This window comes from Sander vitreus, chromosome 14, assembly GCF_031162955.1.
Source record: "Sander vitreus isolate 19-12246 chromosome 14, sanVit1, whole genome shotgun sequence".
In the NCBI taxonomy this organism is placed as follows: Eukaryota; Metazoa; Chordata; class Actinopteri; order Perciformes; family Percidae; genus Sander; species Sander vitreus.
Genome location: NC_135868.1, coordinates 24513024 through 24534146, shown reverse-complemented (window position 1 = coordinate 24534146; position 21123 = coordinate 24513024). Strand labels below are relative to the sequence as shown.

The 21123-nt window shown below is 41.3% G+C and overlaps 1 protein-coding gene across 2 annotated transcripts in view; it reads left to right on the top strand.

Moving 5' to 3' along the window:
• col22a1 (collagen, type XXII, alpha 1) overlaps positions 1-19782 on the top strand; it is an 86465-nt gene extending 66683 nt beyond the window's left edge. For both annotated transcript variants that reach the window (XM_078267859.1, XM_078267858.1), the window contains 11 exons: positions 829-882; positions 3115-3168; positions 3338-3391; positions 6334-6405; positions 6501-6536; positions 6969-7013; positions 13178-13357; positions 13838-13904; positions 14012-14194; positions 16756-16833; positions 16926-19782. In XM_078267859.1, the coding sequence (XP_078123985.1) occupies positions 829-882; positions 3115-3168; positions 3338-3391; positions 6334-6405; positions 6501-6536; positions 6969-7013; positions 13178-13357; positions 13838-13904; positions 14012-14194; positions 16756-16833; positions 16926-17119 (1017 nt within the window). In that variant the 3' untranslated portion in view covers positions 17120-19782. The remainder of the gene's footprint in view (positions 1-828; positions 883-3114; positions 3169-3337; positions 3392-6333; positions 6406-6500; positions 6537-6968; positions 7014-13177; positions 13358-13837; positions 13905-14011; positions 14195-16755; positions 16834-16925) is intronic.
• The last annotated feature ends 1341 nt before the right edge of the window (positions 19783-21123 follow it).

Sequence of the window (21123 nt, the reverse complement as noted above, 5' to 3'; positions counted from 1 at the left end):
AAACAGTGTAGCCTAAGCTAACACATTGACCGAGCACCTTCTCAGCACGCTAACTTACTCCAGTTAACTTAAATACAACTGCACCTGTGCAGGTAATGTTAATCATCCATATACTGCTGAAGTGACTAAAACTAACGGTAAGAACATAGCTTTTAAGTATGTTAAGAGCCTCAACACAATCTTAAAGACACTATAGCCCTATTCTTGCGACACATACATGACCATTCTATTTAACGTTGTAAAACGGCCGCAAAGTGGCAGTTTTAATCGTGTGACCATTCTATTTATGTAACAGTCACAGTTTTAAACACGTAGTTAACGTTGGGAAATGGAACTAGTTAAGTTTAGGCAATAAAATGTTTAGTAAGGTTTAGGAAAAGATAAGGGATGGGCTTAAAATGAGTCACGGGCGTAACTATGGAAATAACGTAACTATGGAAATATTGTAACTACGTTGAGTCACAGACGCAACTATGTCACGAATTTAACTACACCACAGACTTAGGTCCGTTACAAAGTCGGTTAATCTAAAAGAGTGACCATTGACTTTTGGTTTCACACAGGACACGAACCCTGGTTTGTTTGACCCATCCACCACCCCAACCTTCATCCGTTAGAGTTTTGTGCTCTTATACTTTATCACCTTACTTACTGCATTGCTCCCATTATAATTACTATGGCCACTAAAGGCTGCCTCCTAACAAATGTAAATATGGGTCGTTATAAGCTGCTTGCTCAATCGACCTATATGGCCGTTTTCTGGGTGAGGATGGTATGCTTACATGAGGCCTTGAGGTTTCTCTTATTTTTGTCTTCTGTGCCAAACAGGGAGAAGATGGAAACCCTGGATCAGCTGGGCATGATGGCAAACCTGGGAAGGAGGTATGTTCAACCTTGTACATTGGAATTTATACTTTCTCTCTCTCTCTCTCTCTCTCTCTCTCTCTCTCTCTCTCTCTCTCTCTCTCTCTCTCTGTCTCTCTCTCAATGCAATCCAAAGGTGCTTTATTGGCATGAAAGTTTCAATAACAATGTTGCCAAAACATAAAAATACAATTTGGACAAACATTTGGAGAGAACACTATAAACAGTACGTACAGCAAGATGTCTCCTTCTCCCAGGAGAATTTTTCATTTTGAAAGGACATTCAGTTCTCTGAAATCCTGGATTACAGAGTTAAATTCATTAAAAATTAATGTTTCTTTTTTTCTTTGAATGCTGTACATTGTTAGCCTGGTTGACACCAGACCCTTCTCAGTTGTAACTGAGAGTGGGTCTGGGAAAGGTTCATTGACAGTTCATTTCCAAAGGGGCGTCACCAACGGACACCGTTCAAATGCCTCTGGGCGCATTGGATAGTCCTTCAACTAATCAGACCAACGATCCGGGTGATGCTGCGCTTCGGTATCCGTCATGTTGAATGTAAACAAAAAGCTGCTCGCCGTCACTGCGCTATCGTCGTCGCGTAAAGCCCGCCTCAGCGGTTGTGATTGGTGTAAAGCCCGCCTCAGCAGTTGTGATTGGTGCCTCGATTTTGGGGACATTGGAAATGGGCTTGAATGGGCTCTTTGCCAGACTGACTTGCAGAGCAAATCTCAAATTTGCTGGAAATTCGTCAGGGTTTACCCAGGCTAGTACATTGTAGGAGAAAGTGTATCTCCATCAGTGACCACATGTTCTGTTTTCGTTTGGTTGCCATGACTTTTTGTGTGTCTGTTTCAACTGCCAGTTTGTGATCACTGAGCCTGTACCTGGTTAGGATATGTCTCTGCTTTCTAGCTCTGACAGTAGAGAGATATTCTGCTAATTCATAATCTCTTTTTAGGGTTAGATATCATTCTAGTCTACATTGGCTACTACTTTCTCTCTCTCGCTCTCGCTCTCTCTCTCTCGCTCTGCTTTTTAATCAATCCAGCAAATAACAAATAACCAAAGACAAAAGAGGGATATTTAGATCTTCGGTTCTCTGGACTATGGTGGTAGGGCAGTAAGAGGACAATTAGCTCTAGATTAGAGATCTTAATACATTAGAGAGAGCTAAATCAGACAATCCACCTGAAACAAAAGGGGAGCATAAATAGGATGTTGACAAGTGAGGGGGACGATTCTCCCCCACCCTCAGTGGAAATTGCACTCTTGTTTTTTTGCTGGTTTTGCAATTGTGTTTTTCGACATGCATACAAATCAAAATTGTGACCACCAGAAGGTAACTTCAATCTGCAGTTCAGTCAATATCAACACGCACATGCACACACACACACACACACACACACACACACACACACACACACACACACACACACACACACACAGAAAAAAGCTGCAATAAAGTGACTTACAGAATACAGAGAAATAACTTTAAAATGCCTACCTTAGCTTTCCCTTATGCATTTCCTGTATAAAAGTAATATACAGGCCCCTACAGCAAATATTTGTCTTCCCTATAAAAATCCTATATGTCATTCTTTCTTGTGCAGCATCCCCTCCTGGTTTAGTCACCCAGTCCCTGAGAATAATCATTATTACTGCCTGGAACCAATCCTCCATTGATTGAGGAAATGCAGAGAAAACTCCGGAGATTAAAAAAAAGGTTTTGGACAGAATGCAAAGTTTCCCCACAGCAGACCACAGCACCTTTAATCTCGTCTATATAATACTAAAGCTCCATTAGCAGCATGGTATCATTTTAAAACGTAGCAGCTTTATATCTTTTGACATTATACGGGAGTTGTATGCCATTTATCTTCTTCAGGTGACAAACTCAAATCCCTCTCACATACATATTTTAAGGCTGCAGTACATGTATTCGCAGATTTGTCTCGTAGCAGGATGTAACACTTCACTTTAAACTCATGCTGTTTGCCTGTGAGGTTTGGAGACACAATGTTCTCACAGCACGTCTCCTAAAGTAAGAATATTTTACACCTACACACTTAAAGCGGAGTTCAGATTTAACTCACTACTACGGTAGAGGCTGTTTTCCAATGGCGATTAAAGTAATCAAGCTTGCAGTTTTCCTCAGCATGCCTTAAAGATGAGATATGATTACGTTTCTTTGTTTTCAGCATGTAAAAGACATAATATAACTAGGCTATTTTTGTTTTGTTTTGGCAGGGCCCTATGGGACCTCCAGGCAGAGAAGGACTTAATGGACCAAGTGGAGATTCGGTGAGTTCACTTGCGGGGGCAGTCTGATGCAAACAGAAGACAGACGCAGCACAGTGTCAAGCAAACAGATAGATATGGACACAAAGTGGCACTCTAGTCGTTTCTTTTGCTGTCCTTCCCCATCAATTTTCTCAACTTGTCGTCTTTTTTTTTTCCTTTTGCATCCCAGGGCAAGCCAGGTGAACCAGGGCCATCGGGAAAAGCGGGTCTCCCTGGATCTCCTGTGAGTTATCTGTTCCTACTTTAGTTTAGTTAATTTGTTTCACAGAACATAAACAAATGACATTGAAGAAAAAAAAGCATTTTAAGTGTTAGTGTGCCAAAAAAATCATAAAAATGTAATAAAAAGAAATGTAGAGAAACAGAAATAATTGCCATGTTTACAGTTAAAACAGTTTTCTAAGAGTTATCTTTTTTCCCTCCAAAATCACATAGTTTAGACATTTCTATACATAGAAAATGACACAGAGGAATCCATTAACTGTACATTTTCATTCCACAAAATAATCTTAAAACACAACAGGCTCTTGGATGACTCACAGATGATAGAAACTCAGAAACAATTCACTGCTATACCTCCATACAAACATAATTCATTGTTACCCAGAGTGAACATGTTTAATAGAGAAGTGCTAAAAGAATAAATGAGGCAAATTTGAAAAAAGTAGCACTTTCAGGGCTAATAGAGCAAGCAGGGACTGTGTGTGGGATGTAAGTGAAGCGAGAGGAGGCTGTGAAGTATTTCTTGAAGAGAGGAGCTGTCAGATTATGAAACTGTTGTCTTTGTTAGCCGGGTGGGAACATCAATTCCCCCTTAGTCTATATCCACAACATTCCACTTCCGTGATTGGTCCGTAGCCGCAGAAAAATTCAGCCGGATGGCACTCTATATGATGGCTCGTCCGGCTGTCCGTCACCTTCCGCTTTCTTTGTGTTGGCATTCTAAACATAGGTGGATTTTTGAGGACTATGGTTATCAAAGAGCCCTCCCAGTCCTCCTAAAGCTTTTGGAGCCCTTGTACACAATGTACTCTCAGTGTGCTGAGCACACAGATGAGGTTAATTAAAGCCAGCGAGGGTTCAGTGATTACAGAGTTTACAGGGCGACACTGGTACTGGGCCTGGCGATGAAGAGGAAGCAGGGGTCTTCATCACAGATATATGTCAGGAAAATCAAATGTAGTAGACGGAGATGGCAGTGGTGGAATGTAACTAAGTACATGTACAGTCCTGTACTTAAGTACAAATGTTGAGGTACTTGTACTTTACTTGAGTCTTTTCTTTTCATGCCACTTTCTACTTCTACTCTGCTACATTTCAGAGAGAAATATTGTACTTTTTACTCCACTACATTAATCTGACAGCTTTAGTTACTAGTTACTTTACAAATTAAGATTTTTGTACACTAAACACATGTGCGATTTTATTATAAATTCGCTACCCAACACAAGTCCAGCGGAAATGATTAGACCATTAAACACACAACTGTTTGGATCGTTTCCAGTTTCTAAAATGTGAGGGTTTTTCTGCATTGAGTACTTTTACTTTTAATACTTTAAGTACATTTTCCTGATGAAACTAACATCTTTTTACTTAAGTAACATTTTCAATGCAGGACGTTTACGTCTAACAGAGCTTTTTTTTTTTTACAGTGTGGCATTAGTACTTTTACTTCAGTAAATGATCTGAGTACTTCTTCCACCACTGAGAGATAGTGAGACCTGCGGGTGAGCAGAATTTCTAATCTGACATCTTCCTATCATTCGCACACAAAACGTGTGAAATGGAATGAAGCAGCACACCGGCCCGTGGGCTGGTTTTCTTGGTGGGAGCACTAACTGTTGCTTAGTGGAGGGCAGACGATAACGCAGCCCGCTGTCAGAGAGGAGTGGATGGTATCAGTCAGCAGAGGCAGCAGATTGTCAGGAATATAGCCTGGAGGAGGGAGGCGAGCAGGAGCCAGATGCACAGAGGTTGGGGGGAGGAGATGGAAAAGGATTTCAGTGCAGGGAGAAAGTATTTAGAGACAGGATCAGATTGTTTCCATAAATGCTATCATACGGCCAAATTTGCCACACACACAGAGAGAGAGAGAGAGAGAGAGAGAGAGAGAGAGAGCAGGGTGCACTGAGGGGAAAAAGGCAGAAGAGACAGTGTATCTATTCAAGAATATGAATGACTTTCTTTTTGTTTTTGATGATGGGGTTAAAACATTTTTTTTCTTTATTTAATAATTTCACAAAGAACCACATGTAACACTGCACAGTAGTTGTTACATAGGCTGACATAAATAAATAAAAATCGCAGAGGATAAAAACACAAAGTCCGAAGGCTTATTTCCATTGTGCTCCTCTAGCCCAATGCAATTGGTATCAAGTTACATGGTTCAAATATTCATATTATCATGGTCATGGTTAAAAACATATGTTATTTAGTATATTTTGTTGGCAGCTAGACGTACACAAATCAACATTAGCATCGTGAATGGCAGTAGAAAGCAATTGAATGCAGAAAATGAAGCAAAATGTTATCAGACGGCCACATTTGCCACACTGAGAGAGAGAGAGAGAGAGAGCACAGCGCACTGAGGGGAAAGAAGCAGAAGAGAGAGTGTATCTATTCAAGAATATAAAGTAGAGCTGGTAAATATGGAGAAAATCTGAATATCACGATATTCTTGACCATATACCTCAGGGTCGATGCTGCTGCGATATTGTAGGGATGACAATTTGTGCTCTCACAAAATATTTTCACAATGAGATTTTAGATCAATAATCATCAATCATGTGGATATAGTGACTACGTGGGTTAAAGGCAAAAAAAGCAGCCTTTAAAACCAGCAACGGCAACATTTACCATTATTACAATATCCAAAAGTGGAAATGAAAATATTCTCTCAATTCTGCAAGTATTAATGAATTCCTTCACTCTGTGGTTGCCCATAGCCAGAACTAGTCGTCAGGCCCACATGTCAATATGAATTTTAATCTCTTCAAGCTTGCATCCCCCACCGCAAGATTGGTGCAGGAGTATCCAGGGCACTGCTGCATGTTGATAAGAAGCGCAGCTAAATGTTAATCTCGCTGAATCCTCAGTAATGAGCAAGTTAGAATACAAGTACAGTACCATGTGATGTGATGATGGGATGTCTCTGTTGTCATACAGGGTCTTAGAGGAGACAAGGGAGAGGCTGGCAACCCAGGATTACCAGGCTTTAGTGGGCCTAAAGGCCCCGCGGTGAGTGGTACATTTGACTTATTTTTGATCCAAAGATTAATTGCAGCTCATATGTCCAGCTATTGGGTAATGTTTACTTTTATCTTGGTTTCCAGGGTCCACCCGGTCCAATTGGCCCAGAAGGAAAACAGGTATAGGCACTTTAAGACCATTGATGACGAATGTGATTTAATGCATACATAATGTTTAGGTTATTGGTCATACTGTAGGTCTGCCAAGCAATTTGCACATTCAATAAGAAAAAACAAAAAGCAGTTTTTATCCACTTATGCTATGCACCTGCACTTTACGTGATAATGTACAATGCGAGTAAATTATTTTACTAAATTATTTCACTATTTTACTATTGACTCTAGTTTTAATCTTTTTAGCATCTTTACATTCTCTTATCCATGTTCTTAGTTTAATGTGTGTGTGTGTGTGTGTGTGTGTGTGTGTGTGTGTTTAAGTTTGCACCACAGAGTAGCAATTTTAAGTTCATTGTATGTACTTACCATGACAATAAAAACAATTCTGATTCTGATTATTTGCTCACATCCACTGATTTTTTGATGTTTTTGTAGGGGATGCCAGGCAGAGTTGGTGATCGTGGCCTCAAAGGAGATAAGGTGTGTAGTAGAGATGCAAACGGCGCTTAAAGTGGGATCTGGCAGGTCGTTAAACATCACGAGAACATCATTTTACAACATCTACCACCACTTTAAAGTTTCTTTCAATATTTAGCAGTTACTTTTGAGAATCCACATGAACCACATCGGCATTCATTTGATCCACTACACAGCACTTAAAGAATACTCGCCTGCTACTCCCTGAGTTTTCATTAAAACAAAATTATGTTTATGACTGGTGTGGTAACTGCATGCCAAATTATTCAGAAAACACAAGGCCAAATTGCCTCCTGAAGTTACTGTACGGCTGCTTGCTAACAAGCATTTAAAATTTCGGAGTCCGACGCAGCCAGTCCACATAAAACACATGAGGGGCCCTATCTTGCACCCGCCGCAGCGCAAAGCCCGACACAAGTGTCTTTGCTAGTTTAAGACCAACGCAGTTGTCAGTTTCCCGTCCAGCACCCGCAACGTTTAAATAGCAAATGCACTTGCACCCATCTTTGCGCCCATGGGAGTGCTGGTCTGACAGGGAGGTGTGTTCAGGTGAATTCTTGGCGTATTGCTATCTTGAGGCAGCAGGATGTGATTGCGCCATTGACCCCTAACCCAACAAAAACCTGGTCTAAAGTCAATAACACAGCATTTCATTGTTATTTTAACAGCGCGTTAGTAAAATGCGCCTAGGCTCGTGCACAGCGCGCACACACTATGTTTATTACAAACACACACAGGGAAGCACAGTAGCACACAAACATGCAAAAGATTACAAATAAAATTAAAGCTACAAGCAGCGTTGGACGGGCCCTCGCGCCTCTACGCGTGTCGGGGTTACTGGTGGACACCGCTCCTTGCGACTGTGCATTTGCGCAGGCACTCAGACACCGCAAATTGTCACCAATGAAAACGGAACTCCCTGCTGAGTTCAATGATACCTCACACAAGACCCTACGTCGTACAGGTCATTAGCTGTGAAAGGGGGCGTGGCTAACGCATAGGGGGTGGGTCAAAACATCACAATCAAAAAGGAACTCTGCTGAGTTCAATGATGCCTCACACAATGGTGTACAAGAAACGGGTCATTACTTATTAAAGGGGGCGTGGCTTAATCATATGGGCCAGGGCAAATCATCACCAATGAAAAGGGAACTCTATGCTGAATTCAATGACACCTCACACAAGACTACCTTAAATGGGTCACCAGTTATGAAAGTGGGTGTGGCTAACACATGACCAATGATAAACAAACTCTCTGCTGAGTTTAATGTTACCTCACACAAGACTCTACATCAAACGGGTCATTAATTATGAAAAGGGGCGTGGCTAACGCATAGGGGGCCGGTCAACCATCACAATAAAAAAGGAACTCTCTGAGTTCAATGATACCTCACACAAGACTCTATGCCATACAGTTCATTAGCTGTAAAAGAGGGCGGGGCTAAACCATAGGGGGCGGGGCAAACCATGACCAATGACTGAGTTCAATGATACCTCACACAAGGGTCTACCTTAAACGATTAAAAAGTTATGAAAGGGGGAGTGGCTTAAGCATAGGGGGCGGGTCAATATTGGCCTCTAGATGTCTTCAGGCCTGGACTCTTGTTAATTGTGGGAAATTTCAAGCAGATATGACAATGTACACTGTAGTTACAGCCACTGTCTCGTTCATCGCTAAACACTCAAAATGGCCGCCATGCCACGCCCACACCGTTTGACGAAAAGTTTTTCTTTTAATAACTTTTCATCTTTAAGGTGTTGAGACGTGGTACAGACCAAATGGAAGTCCATCGATGAAACGAGAGGAGTTCAAGCAAAAGTATAGCCTACTTCCTGTTGCCACTACGGGGCGCTATGACTTTGAGTCAATTTTGTCAGGTAAATGTCCTCAGAGTTAGAGTCGCACAAATGCACAAAATGGCCCCCCCGCCACGGCCACGCCCTATGACAATTCAATTCAATTCAAAATGGCGGACTTCCTGTTGGGCTTAGGGTATGGCTCAATGACGTTTTCTGCTGAGTTCATTGATACCTCACATAAGACTCTACCTTAAACGGGTCACCATTTATGAAAGGGGGGCGTGGTGTAAGCGTAGGGGGGCGGGCCAAACCATGACGAATGAATGAGGAAGTCTCTGCTGAGTTCAATGATACCTCACACAAGGGTCTACATCAAACGGGTCATTAGTTATAAAAGGGGGCGTGGCTAAAGCTTAGGGGGCGGGTCAAACCATCACCATTGAAGAAGAACTCTCTGCTGAGTTCAATGATACCTCACACAATACTCTACCTTAAACGGTAAAATATTATGAAAGGCCTGATAAAGGGGGCGTGGTTAAAGTATAGGGGGCGGCTCAGTATCACATGTAGACCACACATTATAAGTTTCATGTAAATCGGATTATGTTTGTCATATAAGGTGCATTTCCTGTTGCTAGCGGGAGGCGCTATGACCAAAACTAAATATTGGCCTGTAGATGTCCTCAGACCTGGACCCTTGTCAATCGTGAGAAATTTCGGGCAGATACGACAACGTGCACACGCAACTTCTTTGTTCATCGCTAAACGCTCAAAATGGCCACCACGCCACGCCCACACCGTTTGACGAAAAGTTTTTCTTTTAATAACTTTTCATCTTTAAGGTGTTGAGATGGTACAGACCAAATTTGAAGTCCATCGGATGAAATCTCTAGGAGGAGTTTGTTAAAGTATAGCACCTTGACTTTAAGGCCTACTTCCTGTTGCCACTACGGGGCGCTATGACTTTGAGTAAATCTTGTCCAGTAAATGCCCTCAGAGTTGGAGTGTTATGAATCCTGAAAAGTTTCGAGCCAGTTGAACAATGTACACTCAAGTTACACCCACTTCCTGTTTCGGCGGCGAAACGCACAAAATGGCCGCCCTGCCACGGCCATGCGCTATGACGAAAAGTTTTTCTTTTACAACTTTTCATCTTTAACGTCTTAAGATGGCACAGACCAAATCTGAAGTTGATCGGATGAAATCTCTAGGAGGAGTTCGTTAAAGTACGACGTGGAAATGGCCAAAATCACACTAATTTTGAACTTTGAAATCAAAATGGCGGACTTCCTGTTGGGTTTAGGGTATGGCTCTAATGACGTCTTTTATACGTCTTTACATGCTACGTATGTGTACCAAGTTTCCTGAGTCTACGATAAACACACTGCAGGGGCTACATTTTTTAAGTTTTGTAGGGGGCGCTAGCGAGCCATTTTTGTGCGCCTATTCCCGAAACCCTTCAAATACGTACATTTTCACCAGACTTGATGCCCCCGCCAATTTTGGTGAGTTGTTGAATATGTTAAGCCTCTCAAAAAGCCAATTCATTTGCAGAAAATAATAATTCCTTCAGTTCCAATAGGGCCTTCGCCGCTGTCGGCACTCGGGCCCTAATTAATGAAGTACAACCCTTTTCAACCATGAGCCCGGCGCACGGACCCTTTTTTCCGCCGTCAAACTAGCAAAAGTGGATTTGGACACGCTCTAAACGCACCTTCGCCATGCGCTTCACGCCGTGCGTTTAGATCGTTAAAATAGGGCCCGAAGACTACATTCACTTCCAGCTAACTTCACGGAGAACAGTGACGGCAAAACAGCGTCACCAATCTGTTGTAACCGAATATTCTCTGTCTAGCTCAGCTCAAAACACAGGATCTGCAGCATGTTACTGCCACTACACTTAGATTCATTTCTAGTGTAGACAACCTGGCAAACATTTTTTTCAAACTCCGCCACCCTAGCCATCTCACAAGCCCACTCCTGGATTGATGGCCCCCCCTTCATTCTTCTATCCCCTTAAAAGACTCTGTCTGGCTGTCATTAAACTAGTCTGGACCCAGCTTCTTATGTGCTTATCCAGCCCTCTTAGGATTGACCCATCTCCCACAACAAATAATCTTGGGCTGAATGAAACCTGGGTCCCTGCAATCTGACATAGGTTATCCTGGTCCAAAATTCCTGGACCTTCTCACAGGACCATAGGACATGAAGTAATTGGCCGTCCTCTGTCTTACATTTCCAACAATTTGGTGTGTCTTTCAGACCAATTCTAAACGATCTGGAGAGAGTCCAATAGAAGCGATGCATGCCCTTGAACTGAATGAGGTGCACCCTCACATCACGTGACATAGTTTTAATATTCTTACAGATTCTGTCCCACTCCTCATCCTCCAGTGTAATACTCAGATCACTTTTAACCACTGGATGCAAATACAACTACATTATTCAGATATGAACAGATAATGTGCTCATAATAGATACAGAGCTGTTACCTGATTGACACCTCTACAGAGAGGCTAATGAGTCATAACTTAAAATGGAAAAACACAGATATCATACACACACTGCTACATTCAGAATTCAGATCTCTGATGTCCGTCAAGGATAAATGTCCTCGACAGACTTTTATAAAACATATAAAAAAAAGTTTCTTTTATAATTTTCTATCTTGGCTCATAATTCTCAGATTTAGACTTTAGAAAATATTTGAGTGGCATTTTCTTACGGTGGCCCTGAGAGCTAAATTCAAGTTAATGTGTGCAATTTGACAAAACACAAACAAATGAAGAAAACATCTTCACCAACCTGACCACACGTCATTCAGAAAACAAATATGCAAGTGAGAAAATACAACCAAATACAAAAAGGGCCAGTAATTCCTTTATTAGATAGCGATAATGGAGAGATGACAGATGTTCCCTGGGCCGAATTCAACCATTGCAGTTCATGGTCATGGCTTTACACCTAAGTCGCGAAGGTTGCAATAGAACGCTGACATTTCCACAAGTATAGGAGTAATACAGTGCACCCAGGACCTGCTATAGTAGCAGCCAAAGCTGCAGGACTTATCACGGTGCAGTTTTGCCAAAATGTAAACAAATATGCCATAGACTTAAAACACAGGGGTGTAGATTGTTCAGTATTTTCATCAACAACTTTTCCTAAATTTTTTCACCAGATTTGTACAGGCAGTGCAGCATAAAGGTAGCCTGGCGTCGTCATACTCAGATTCTAGTCAGAATATGAGTCTGATACTGCTCCACTGGGCTGTGATTATGGGGTGTGTTTCAACCGAACCAGGAAAGAAAATGCTTCTGCACTCAACTGGATAGACCTCCAACCAATCAGAGCAAACGGAGACAGACGTCACAGAAGCTGCAAGTCAAAGGCAGGCTTCGACAGAGCAAAGGCAGAGGCGGGAGTTTCCGTGTCGTGCGGACGGGTGTGGCAATGTGTATACATACGTGATCGCGGTTCTCTGTTCCTCTTTTAAAATGAATGCGCTGTCGATATCTTCTATAACAGACGCGATGGCAGCCATCTTTGTTGTAAACAAATTCAACCCAAGCGCTTGACCGATATGTTATTTTAACTTCTGGATCGGATATTGAAGCCTGGTACCTCGCCGACTTCACAGTCAGCGGTAAAATGACCTGAAGTTAGGGACCATCTCAAAAGTGAATACAAAATGGCATAAAGAGCTTTTCAGGTGTTTGTCAATAGCTTTCTCAATTATTACACAGACACCTCAGAGCGACTTTACATTCATCTGGTCCTCCGTCCAGAAAATCAAGCAATTTTTTGTACCGATCTTTGTACCGATCTTTCTTTTGTTTTTGATGGTGGGGTTCAACCAAGCTACAGTTATTTTCTTTTCTTTTTTGCTTGGTTGGCTCAGTTGGAGGTATATGCCTTGATGCAGATGTCCAGGATTCGAGTCTGACCTGTGACGATTTCCTGCATGTCTTCTCCCTCTCTCTCTCTGCCCTTTCTCACCTAGCTGTCCTTTCCATTAAAGGCGGAAATGCCCCAAAAAAAAATACAACAAATGCAAAAGGCGTATTTCCGTTGTGGTCCTCTAGCCCATTGCAATTGGTATTTAGGTACATGGTTAAATATGATCTTAATATATAATAATAATAATAATAATAATAATAATAATAATATTATCATCATCATTAAAATAGTATTGTTTTTTTATATATTGTGTTGGCAGCTAAATGTACACAAATATGAATTAGGAGTATTATTGGCAGTAGAAAGCAATTTAATGCAAAAAATGAAGCAATCTAGTCGACTAGAGAAAAAAAAAAACTGTTATTTTGAAGGTGCTTCAAGTCTGAATGTGCAATTGTCATCTAATCCAGGGAGACTCGGGTGTGAAGGGAGATAAAGGAATTTCAGGAGATCCAGGTATGCCTGGAAACCCTGGACCCCCCGGCAGAAAGGGCCACACAGGGATGATGGGCATGTCAGGACCACCAGGGGAAATAGGACCTCCCGGGGCACAAGGAGTCTCAGGAAACCCCGGTCTCCCAGGCCAAAGGGTGAGTCATAGTCCTGAAAGTAGGGCTGGGCAATATGTCGATTATTATATTGATATATGAGGCTAGATATCGTCTTTAGGATATTGTAATATTGTGATATGACACAAGTGTCAAGTCTTTTCCTGGTTTTAAAGGCTGCATTACAGTAAAGTGATGTCATTTTCTGAACTTACCAGACTGCTCTAGATGTTCTATTATTTGCCTTTACCCACTTAGTTATTATATTCATGGTACTGATGACTATTTATTAACAATCTCATTGTGTAAATAGTTTGTGAAAGCACCAATAGTCAACCCATATCACCGCTACATCGACAATGATGTATTTGGTCAAAAGTATCGTGATATTTGAGTTTCTCCATATCACCCAGCTCTAACTGAAAGCTTTAATGTTGACGCCACAGCAAACTATATACACAGATGATTTAGATTCAGGCATTAATAACTGAGTGAATGGGGGGAACATCTCTCTTTTCTCAGGGAGAGTCAGTATCACTGGAGCAGATGAGACGGCTCATCCAGGAGGAGCTGGCAAAGCAATTAGACGGTGAGGACGCCATTTCTTCTCGTTTTAATGGTCTTTCCTGTCAGCCTGACTGAGATAACTTTAACAGCGTTACATGAGATTGAATTCACTTTATCTTTTGTGTCCAGCCAAAATGGCTTACCTCATGGCTCAGATCCAGCCAGCCCATGTAAAGAGTACAGCAGGACGTCCAGGACCTCCAGGCCCTCCAGGTAAGGACGGCAATTCCGGACGACCTGGCCCCCCTGGAGAGCCCGGTATGCCTGGACAGAATGGGGGAGAAGGACCCAGGGGACCCATGGGCCCTAAAGGTAAGACATAGACTCATAGGTGTGTGTGTGTGTGTGTGTGTGTGTGTGTGTGTGTGTGTGCGCGTGACGCGTGCGTGTCTGTCTGTGTGTTCTTTTTAAGGAGTTTGTTCCTTCACTATTTCTGCACTGCTTAGTTTTACATAATGATGGGGGGTGGGGGTTGGGAACTGCTAGCCTAAAGGCCTCTTTACAGTCGTTCCCGACCTGTCGCGCACCAATCTGACTTCAAAATTCGCAGATCTCGCTGGTGCGCCAGGATTTTAAGTGAGACCAGAGGTCGTGCACCATTCTATTTTTTTCAGCGGCGCACGACAAAGCGGAAACAGGAAGCTTGGACGAGTTCGAGGGCAACCGGATGCCAGGACTCTCAGAGTGACTGCAAGTCTCTCTTGTAAATTTACTGGGTTAAGATGAGTTCTTTTATGGTGAATGAAAGGCTTGATCCGACAAAGTAGGTCATCAAATCTTTGTGCAGACATTCTGAAGTATTCAAAGTGCTTCTCTTCGCCATTGTTTACCTTTTTCTTGTTCTTCTAGTCAGTAAAAATAGCAAAGTCGGTAGCCTTTCCTCATTCGCGCCACCTCTGTTCAGGAGAAGGCTGCAACTAGTGTCGCGAGCACCACGCGCGAGTATGAACAGTTACAGCGCTCCCATGACGTCACACTGGCGTGCGACAGGTCGGCAGCGGCGAGTATACCGGACTCTGCTAATGCTCACTAACGAACACATTATATATTTTTTGTTGTTTCCTGAAATCCTGTCGTGACTTTAAGGTTGCCAAGCAACCAGCAGAGACTCCAGGAAGTGGTCTGGGACATAACCCCCTGTAAAAACCCAATGTTTTGTTTTTACACTGAGGTTTTTGTACAGATTAAACAAACAAACCCTCTTTGTAATGCATCGGACCATTCTATAAAAAATAAATGGTATTCACCGTTACAGACTTGACAACACTCCTCCAAAGCTTGTTCACAGGCTGTGTAGCACTGTCCTTAACTGGTAGATTTGGGCTTCAACATAAAATCAATGGAGTGCCCCTTTAAGACTTTTTCATCCTGAGATAGTGGAGAAAGGCTGTGCAGAGACTGCTATAAAAGCTTAAACACACACAGGGACATGCCGGATATTCCAAACAGTCCACCCATGTGTCATGTATTTCAACCTATAGTAAACGTTTTTTGAACGTGATTATAACAAGTTCACGCAAATTCCTTTTAACGCCTACGCAATTAGTCTCGCATTGCCAGACCTTCCTCCGCAGCGCCGCGGAGAAGGCTCTGGCTAGTCCACACAGCATTCCGGGATGGGAGAAAAACGTCCTCTGGTTTATTGGCATTTACTTTAAACCAATCACAATCGTCTAGGCGGTGCAAAGCGCCGGACGGAGCAACGGTGCCGCTGCAAAATAGCCTCGGGAAGGAACTTGTTTCGGTGGAACGTGTACGTTCAAAGGTTGTTTTAGTCGTGCAACAGAAAACTCTGATTGGACAGATGGTCTAGCTAGCTGTCTGGATTTACCCTGCAGAGATCTGAGGAGCAGTTAACCATAGTCCTCACAAATCCTCCGCCGTTTAACATTACAACACAAAGAAAGTGGAAGGTAACGGACATCCAGCCGAAAAGAGTGACATCCTGAAGTCCCTGGAAGTGGAACGTCGAGGACATTGACTAACGCGCGATTAACGCACCCTCGTTCTGTGATTTGGGCCTCAGTTGCTCCGTAGTTTGCGAAATCAGGAAGCGTTGCCGCAGTAACGTTGTGGACGGCTAGCAGAAACCCGCAATTCCAGGGTATCACCAACCCCGCCATCTGGCATGCCATTGCGTTCTGAGTTACAGGCTTTATTACTTACATTTTCAACCTCAGCAATGATCATGAAAAAGCAGCTCAAGAAACAAAACAAACTTGAAAAAAAACAGAAATGGGTAAAGAAAAGGGTTTTTTGAATGGCAAGTTGGGTTTCAAAGCCCTTCCAAATGGTTCTCTCGACAAGAATAAAGTTATTTGCATGTACTGTTGATTGATGTACATTTGGAATGGATAAAAAAAAAAGTGTGATTAATCGCAAGTTAACTATGGACAATCATGCGATTAATCACAATGAAATATTTGAATCGATTGACAGGCCTAGTGTTAATTAATAAATATGACCGCTTAAAGGTGCTGTAGGTAGGATTGTGAAGATCCAGGACTTAACATCGACAACTTCTCAGTCCCTCCCCCCTTTTCGCTAAAGCCCAAAACATTCTCCCAAGCCCCTCCCCCCACAAGGGAGAATGAATGCGTGTGCATGAGCAATGATTGACACGCAGTTAGACAACCCCCCCTTGGCCCTGATTGGTGCATCTGAACAGGGAGCGTGGATTTTTGCAAATCGCACTACAGGCTGTAGGAGCCAGAGGAGCCGGATCTTTTTTTAATTACTGCACCTGCTTCATGTAGTTCTACTGGAACATAGGGTCAGTTTCAGCAAATATGACAGAAAGTTAGTTTTAGAAGTCTTACCTACTACACCTTTAAGGAATCACAGTGACTCTTTTGTTTCCCCGTTCCTACCAGGTGAGAAAGGAACAAGAGGAGAAAAGGGAGAACCTGGCATCGGCGAAAGAGGAGAGCAAGGACCCTCTGGCCCAATAGGTAACGACCACTCTCTTACTTACTGCATCCATTTCTATTGAGTCGGTTTCACCTAATCCGGAGCCCCTGATTGTTCCTCTTCCTACTTATAGGTCCGGCTGGTCTGCCCGGTTATGGTAAAGACGGGAGCCCGGGACAAGCCGGAGCCCAGGGAGAGCCAGGGAACCCCGGCCCCCACGGTCAGCCCGGACCTCCAGGCCCTACTGGCCAATGTGACCCCACCCAGTGTGCCTACTACGCCAGCCTGGCACAGAGACCCCACACCAAAAATGTCAAGGGGACCTAAGACCCAAAAGCGACACACAAAGAGCTTGGAAGTCCAGCTGTATTTATGAACTTGGTCTGAATCAAGAACTTTTTAACTTTGTCAAGATAACCTCAGTATGGAGGGCTGAAGCAATATGTGCTGCCGGTCAGATTCTTTGTTTTGTTTTTTGGGATGGATGGGGGCTTAAGCACCGAGGGGAATCTTTTTTCAGATCATACATTGGGTAATGAGGGCAGCTAAACAGTTTTTTTACTCACTCGCATGCTTCCTGTAAAATATATATAGGGAGATAAGAGGGATGATGCAACTCCTATCACTCCACCATTTTGCATCAATTAGCATTCACAGCCCACACTGTCCTACGTCAAGCAAGAGATGTCAGTTACTGCTCACTGAATTGATCTTTTGCTGAGTCTGTTGGTAATTACTCAGTCAGTGGGAATTATCTGTTTTATTGGGGGGGGTTGTGTAGGAGGAGTGTTAATGAGTTAGTGTGTAGAGTAACGAATGACAGCTTGTATGAACTTCTTGCCTCCGCGCTGGTAAAATTACTTTTTTCCCCCCTTTTGTAAACATGTCTGATTTATTTAGACAGAAACAAAACAATGTTTTATTCTGGGAATAAACTGGAGGCAGCAGATATTACCTTTCTGTCACAACTCATAAATTAGAGCCTTTCCTTCGCAACAGCATTTATAAGCCTTTTGGAGAAAGAAAATACCCAGAAGGCTTTCATTCTAATACTCAATACTTATTTCCCAAAAAGAATGCAACACAGAAAAAACGCTATTAATCATTTTGTATACATTTGTATCATTTAAAGGTGGATATCTAATTTTGAAATGAAAGTCATTTGAATTTGCTTAAAAAATCTGGCCAAAATAGTACATGACATGTATGTATAATTCCTACATGCCGTGTATTGATTTGTTCCAAGCTCGCACACAGGATGCCTATTAAAGCTGAGTCTAAGAAGACAGAAGTCGAGACATGAAGAAATGTCACTGTTAGATTTGTGCTTTCATGTTTAATGAAGTTGCTCTGCTCATTCTCTTTTTTGGGGCAGTATGCCTAGACTTGAGCAGTAAACTGCTTTGAGGAGGTGGTATAATCGCAGCCTTTGTTCACCTTTCTTGAAAAGCTGCTTGTTTCGCAGTGCTTTCTCTAAATGTGTCACATCCTTTCTGTTCGGTGGAGGCTTATTAAGTGCCTACGCTGTGGCAGGGTCCGGGCGGCTCAAACCCTGCTCTGAAAACACACAGCTTTTCTTATTTGTCCCCTGGAACCTCAAAATTGGAGAGTTGCTTCCTTGCATCCTGATGACCAAACCATTGTGCTAACCATTTGATAGATGTTTCGCCTTAGGTCCCTCATGGACTAATTACACCTCTTCCCAACCTCAGACCAGCTGGTCATCTAGAACTTTTCTAACAGCCTAAAGGTATCACATTTGTCTTCCTTTCAAAAACACGAAGAAACGCATCAATACACACAAGAGCAAAAAGGGAAGTGTGGGGGGAGCAATTTTCAAGCACAGGATATAGAATTCTTATGAGAGCTTGCCAATACATAGAGTATGAGCTACAGGTCAAAGTTGATCACTATGGGCCAGTCATACTTATTATCTCTTGCTCTGCTTACCTAGTAGAAGGCCATTCATGAAGAATGTAAAGGGGCTCTGACATAACTTAGTTTTGAAGATGTTGGTAAAGCAGAGTTTTTTAGTTTGACCGATCGCTCTCAGCTGCTCTGGAGACACCAGTAATTTCATTTGTCGTGTTAAAGCAACGCTGTGTCATTTTACGAAAGAAGAAATAACACATTTTTCGTCTTACAAATCAAAAGTTGAATACATAGGCACCTAAAATGCACCCTTACTAAATCCAGTACACTCAGGGGTTTTGTTGCTACAGCCTTACTTGGTCTGGTAAGACCATTAGCTTAGGGGGGCTAATATTAGCTAATTTTAGCACAAGGTTGAATTTCACATGTGTCATTGTGCTGCAATTCTTACGTTTTGCCACATATGGACAGTGGCCTCTGTTTGTCAAAAGTTCCATGTAGTAACAATGTCACACAGGCTTTCTTAAAACTACAGTTAGGGGGTGTAATTTTTGAAAATATGCAAATGTTTGTAGATTCAGTACATTATGCTTCCTTTCTTCAACGTTCAATTTACAGTAGGTTCACAATCAAATGTGGTCCTAATGTGTGATTGGAATAAAAGACCTGCTCTGTCAATGATGTCATGCCATTTAATATTAGTTGCTTCTTTGTCAGTGGTGTATTATTGAACAATCAAACAATATCTGTATTGCCCTTTCTTGGTTTTGTAAATGCTTGTTACAGGTACTAATTGACTATGTGTTATAGGGTGGGATGATAGGTTGCTGCACACAGCTTAAATTTTTTTCAATGCATATAAGCAAAGCATCATTCATAATTCAAATTAGCTGTTTGTGATAATTGATCCATTTTCTAAGTTATACTGCTAAATTATTCACGAGTTGAACCAACACAAGTGTGTTTTAATGCGTTGACTAAAATCTATTAACCTGTTTCCCCCCTTTTTTCCTGATGAATTGGTGCTAAGATATTTTATATTAGTAGCATATTGTAAGTATTGGAAATACACATGTACTGTACTGTATAATAAAGACTGGAAAGGATTCATTTTATAATACATGCTTTGCTTTGTTTTTTGAATAGGCAATGTTTGTCTCACATTATTTGAAAGATCCTGCTCAGTTCATTAAAATGGGGTTTTAAGGGAATCTATTTTCCTCATTTTCTGTCAAATAAAAGTGTTGGATGTTCATATAAAACACGTCATAGTATAGTATGTCAAAGGAGTGATAAAAAAGCCATAGGATAGTATTTTGAAAAAGTCCTAGTATAGTATGTCAAAAGAAGTGATAAAAAAGCCATAGTATAGTATGTTGAAAAAAGCCAAAGTATTACTATACTATATACTTATATAAAAAAGACTTAGTATAGTATGTCAAAAAAGTGACAAAAAGCCATAGAATAGTATTTTGAAAATTGTGATGAAAAAGCCATAGTATAGTATGTCGAAAAAAGAGTAATAAAAGCCATTGAATAGTATGTCAAAAAAGTCATAAAACAGCCATAGTACAGTTTGTCGAAAAAAGTGATAAAAAAAGCCATAGTATAGCATGTAGAAAAAGTGATAATAAAAGCCATAATATAGTATGTTTAAAAAAATGATAAAAAAGCCATAATATAGTATGTCGAAAGAAGTCATAGAATAGTATGGTGAAAAAAGTATTTAAAAAGCCATAGTATAGTATGTTGAAAACAATGATAAAAAAGCCATAGTATAGTATGTCGAAAGAAGTCATAGAATAGTATAGTGAAAAAAGTATTAAAAAAGCCATAGTATAGTATGTCAACAAGTGAAAAAAGCCATAGTATAGTATGTCGAAAGAAGTCATAGAATAGTATGGTGAAAAAAGTATTAAAAAAGCCATAGTATAGTGTGTTGAAAAAAGTGATAAAAACGCCATAGTGTAGTATGTCAAAAAAGTGATAAAAAAACCATAGTATAGTATGTTGAAAAAAGCCACAGTATAGTATTTTGAAAAAGTCCTAGTGTAGTATGTCAAAAGAAGTTATAAAAAAGCCATAGTATCGAATGTTGAAAGAAGGCACATTATAGTATGTCAAAAAAAGTGATAAAAAAGCCATAGTATAGTATGGTAAAAAAAAGTATTAAAAACGCCATAGTATAGTATGTCGAAAAAGTGATAAAACACAGCCATAATATAGTATGTGAAAAAAGTGATAAAAACGCCTTAGTATAGAGTATGTTTAACAAAGTGATAAAAACGCATTAGTATAGCATGTTGAAAACAATGATAAAAAAGCCATAGTATAGTATGTCAAAAAGTGATAAAAAAGCCATAGTATAGTATGTCAAAAAGTGATAAAAAAGCCATAGTATAGTATGTTAAAAAAGAGATAAAAACGCCATAGTATACTATGTCGAAAAAAGTGATAAA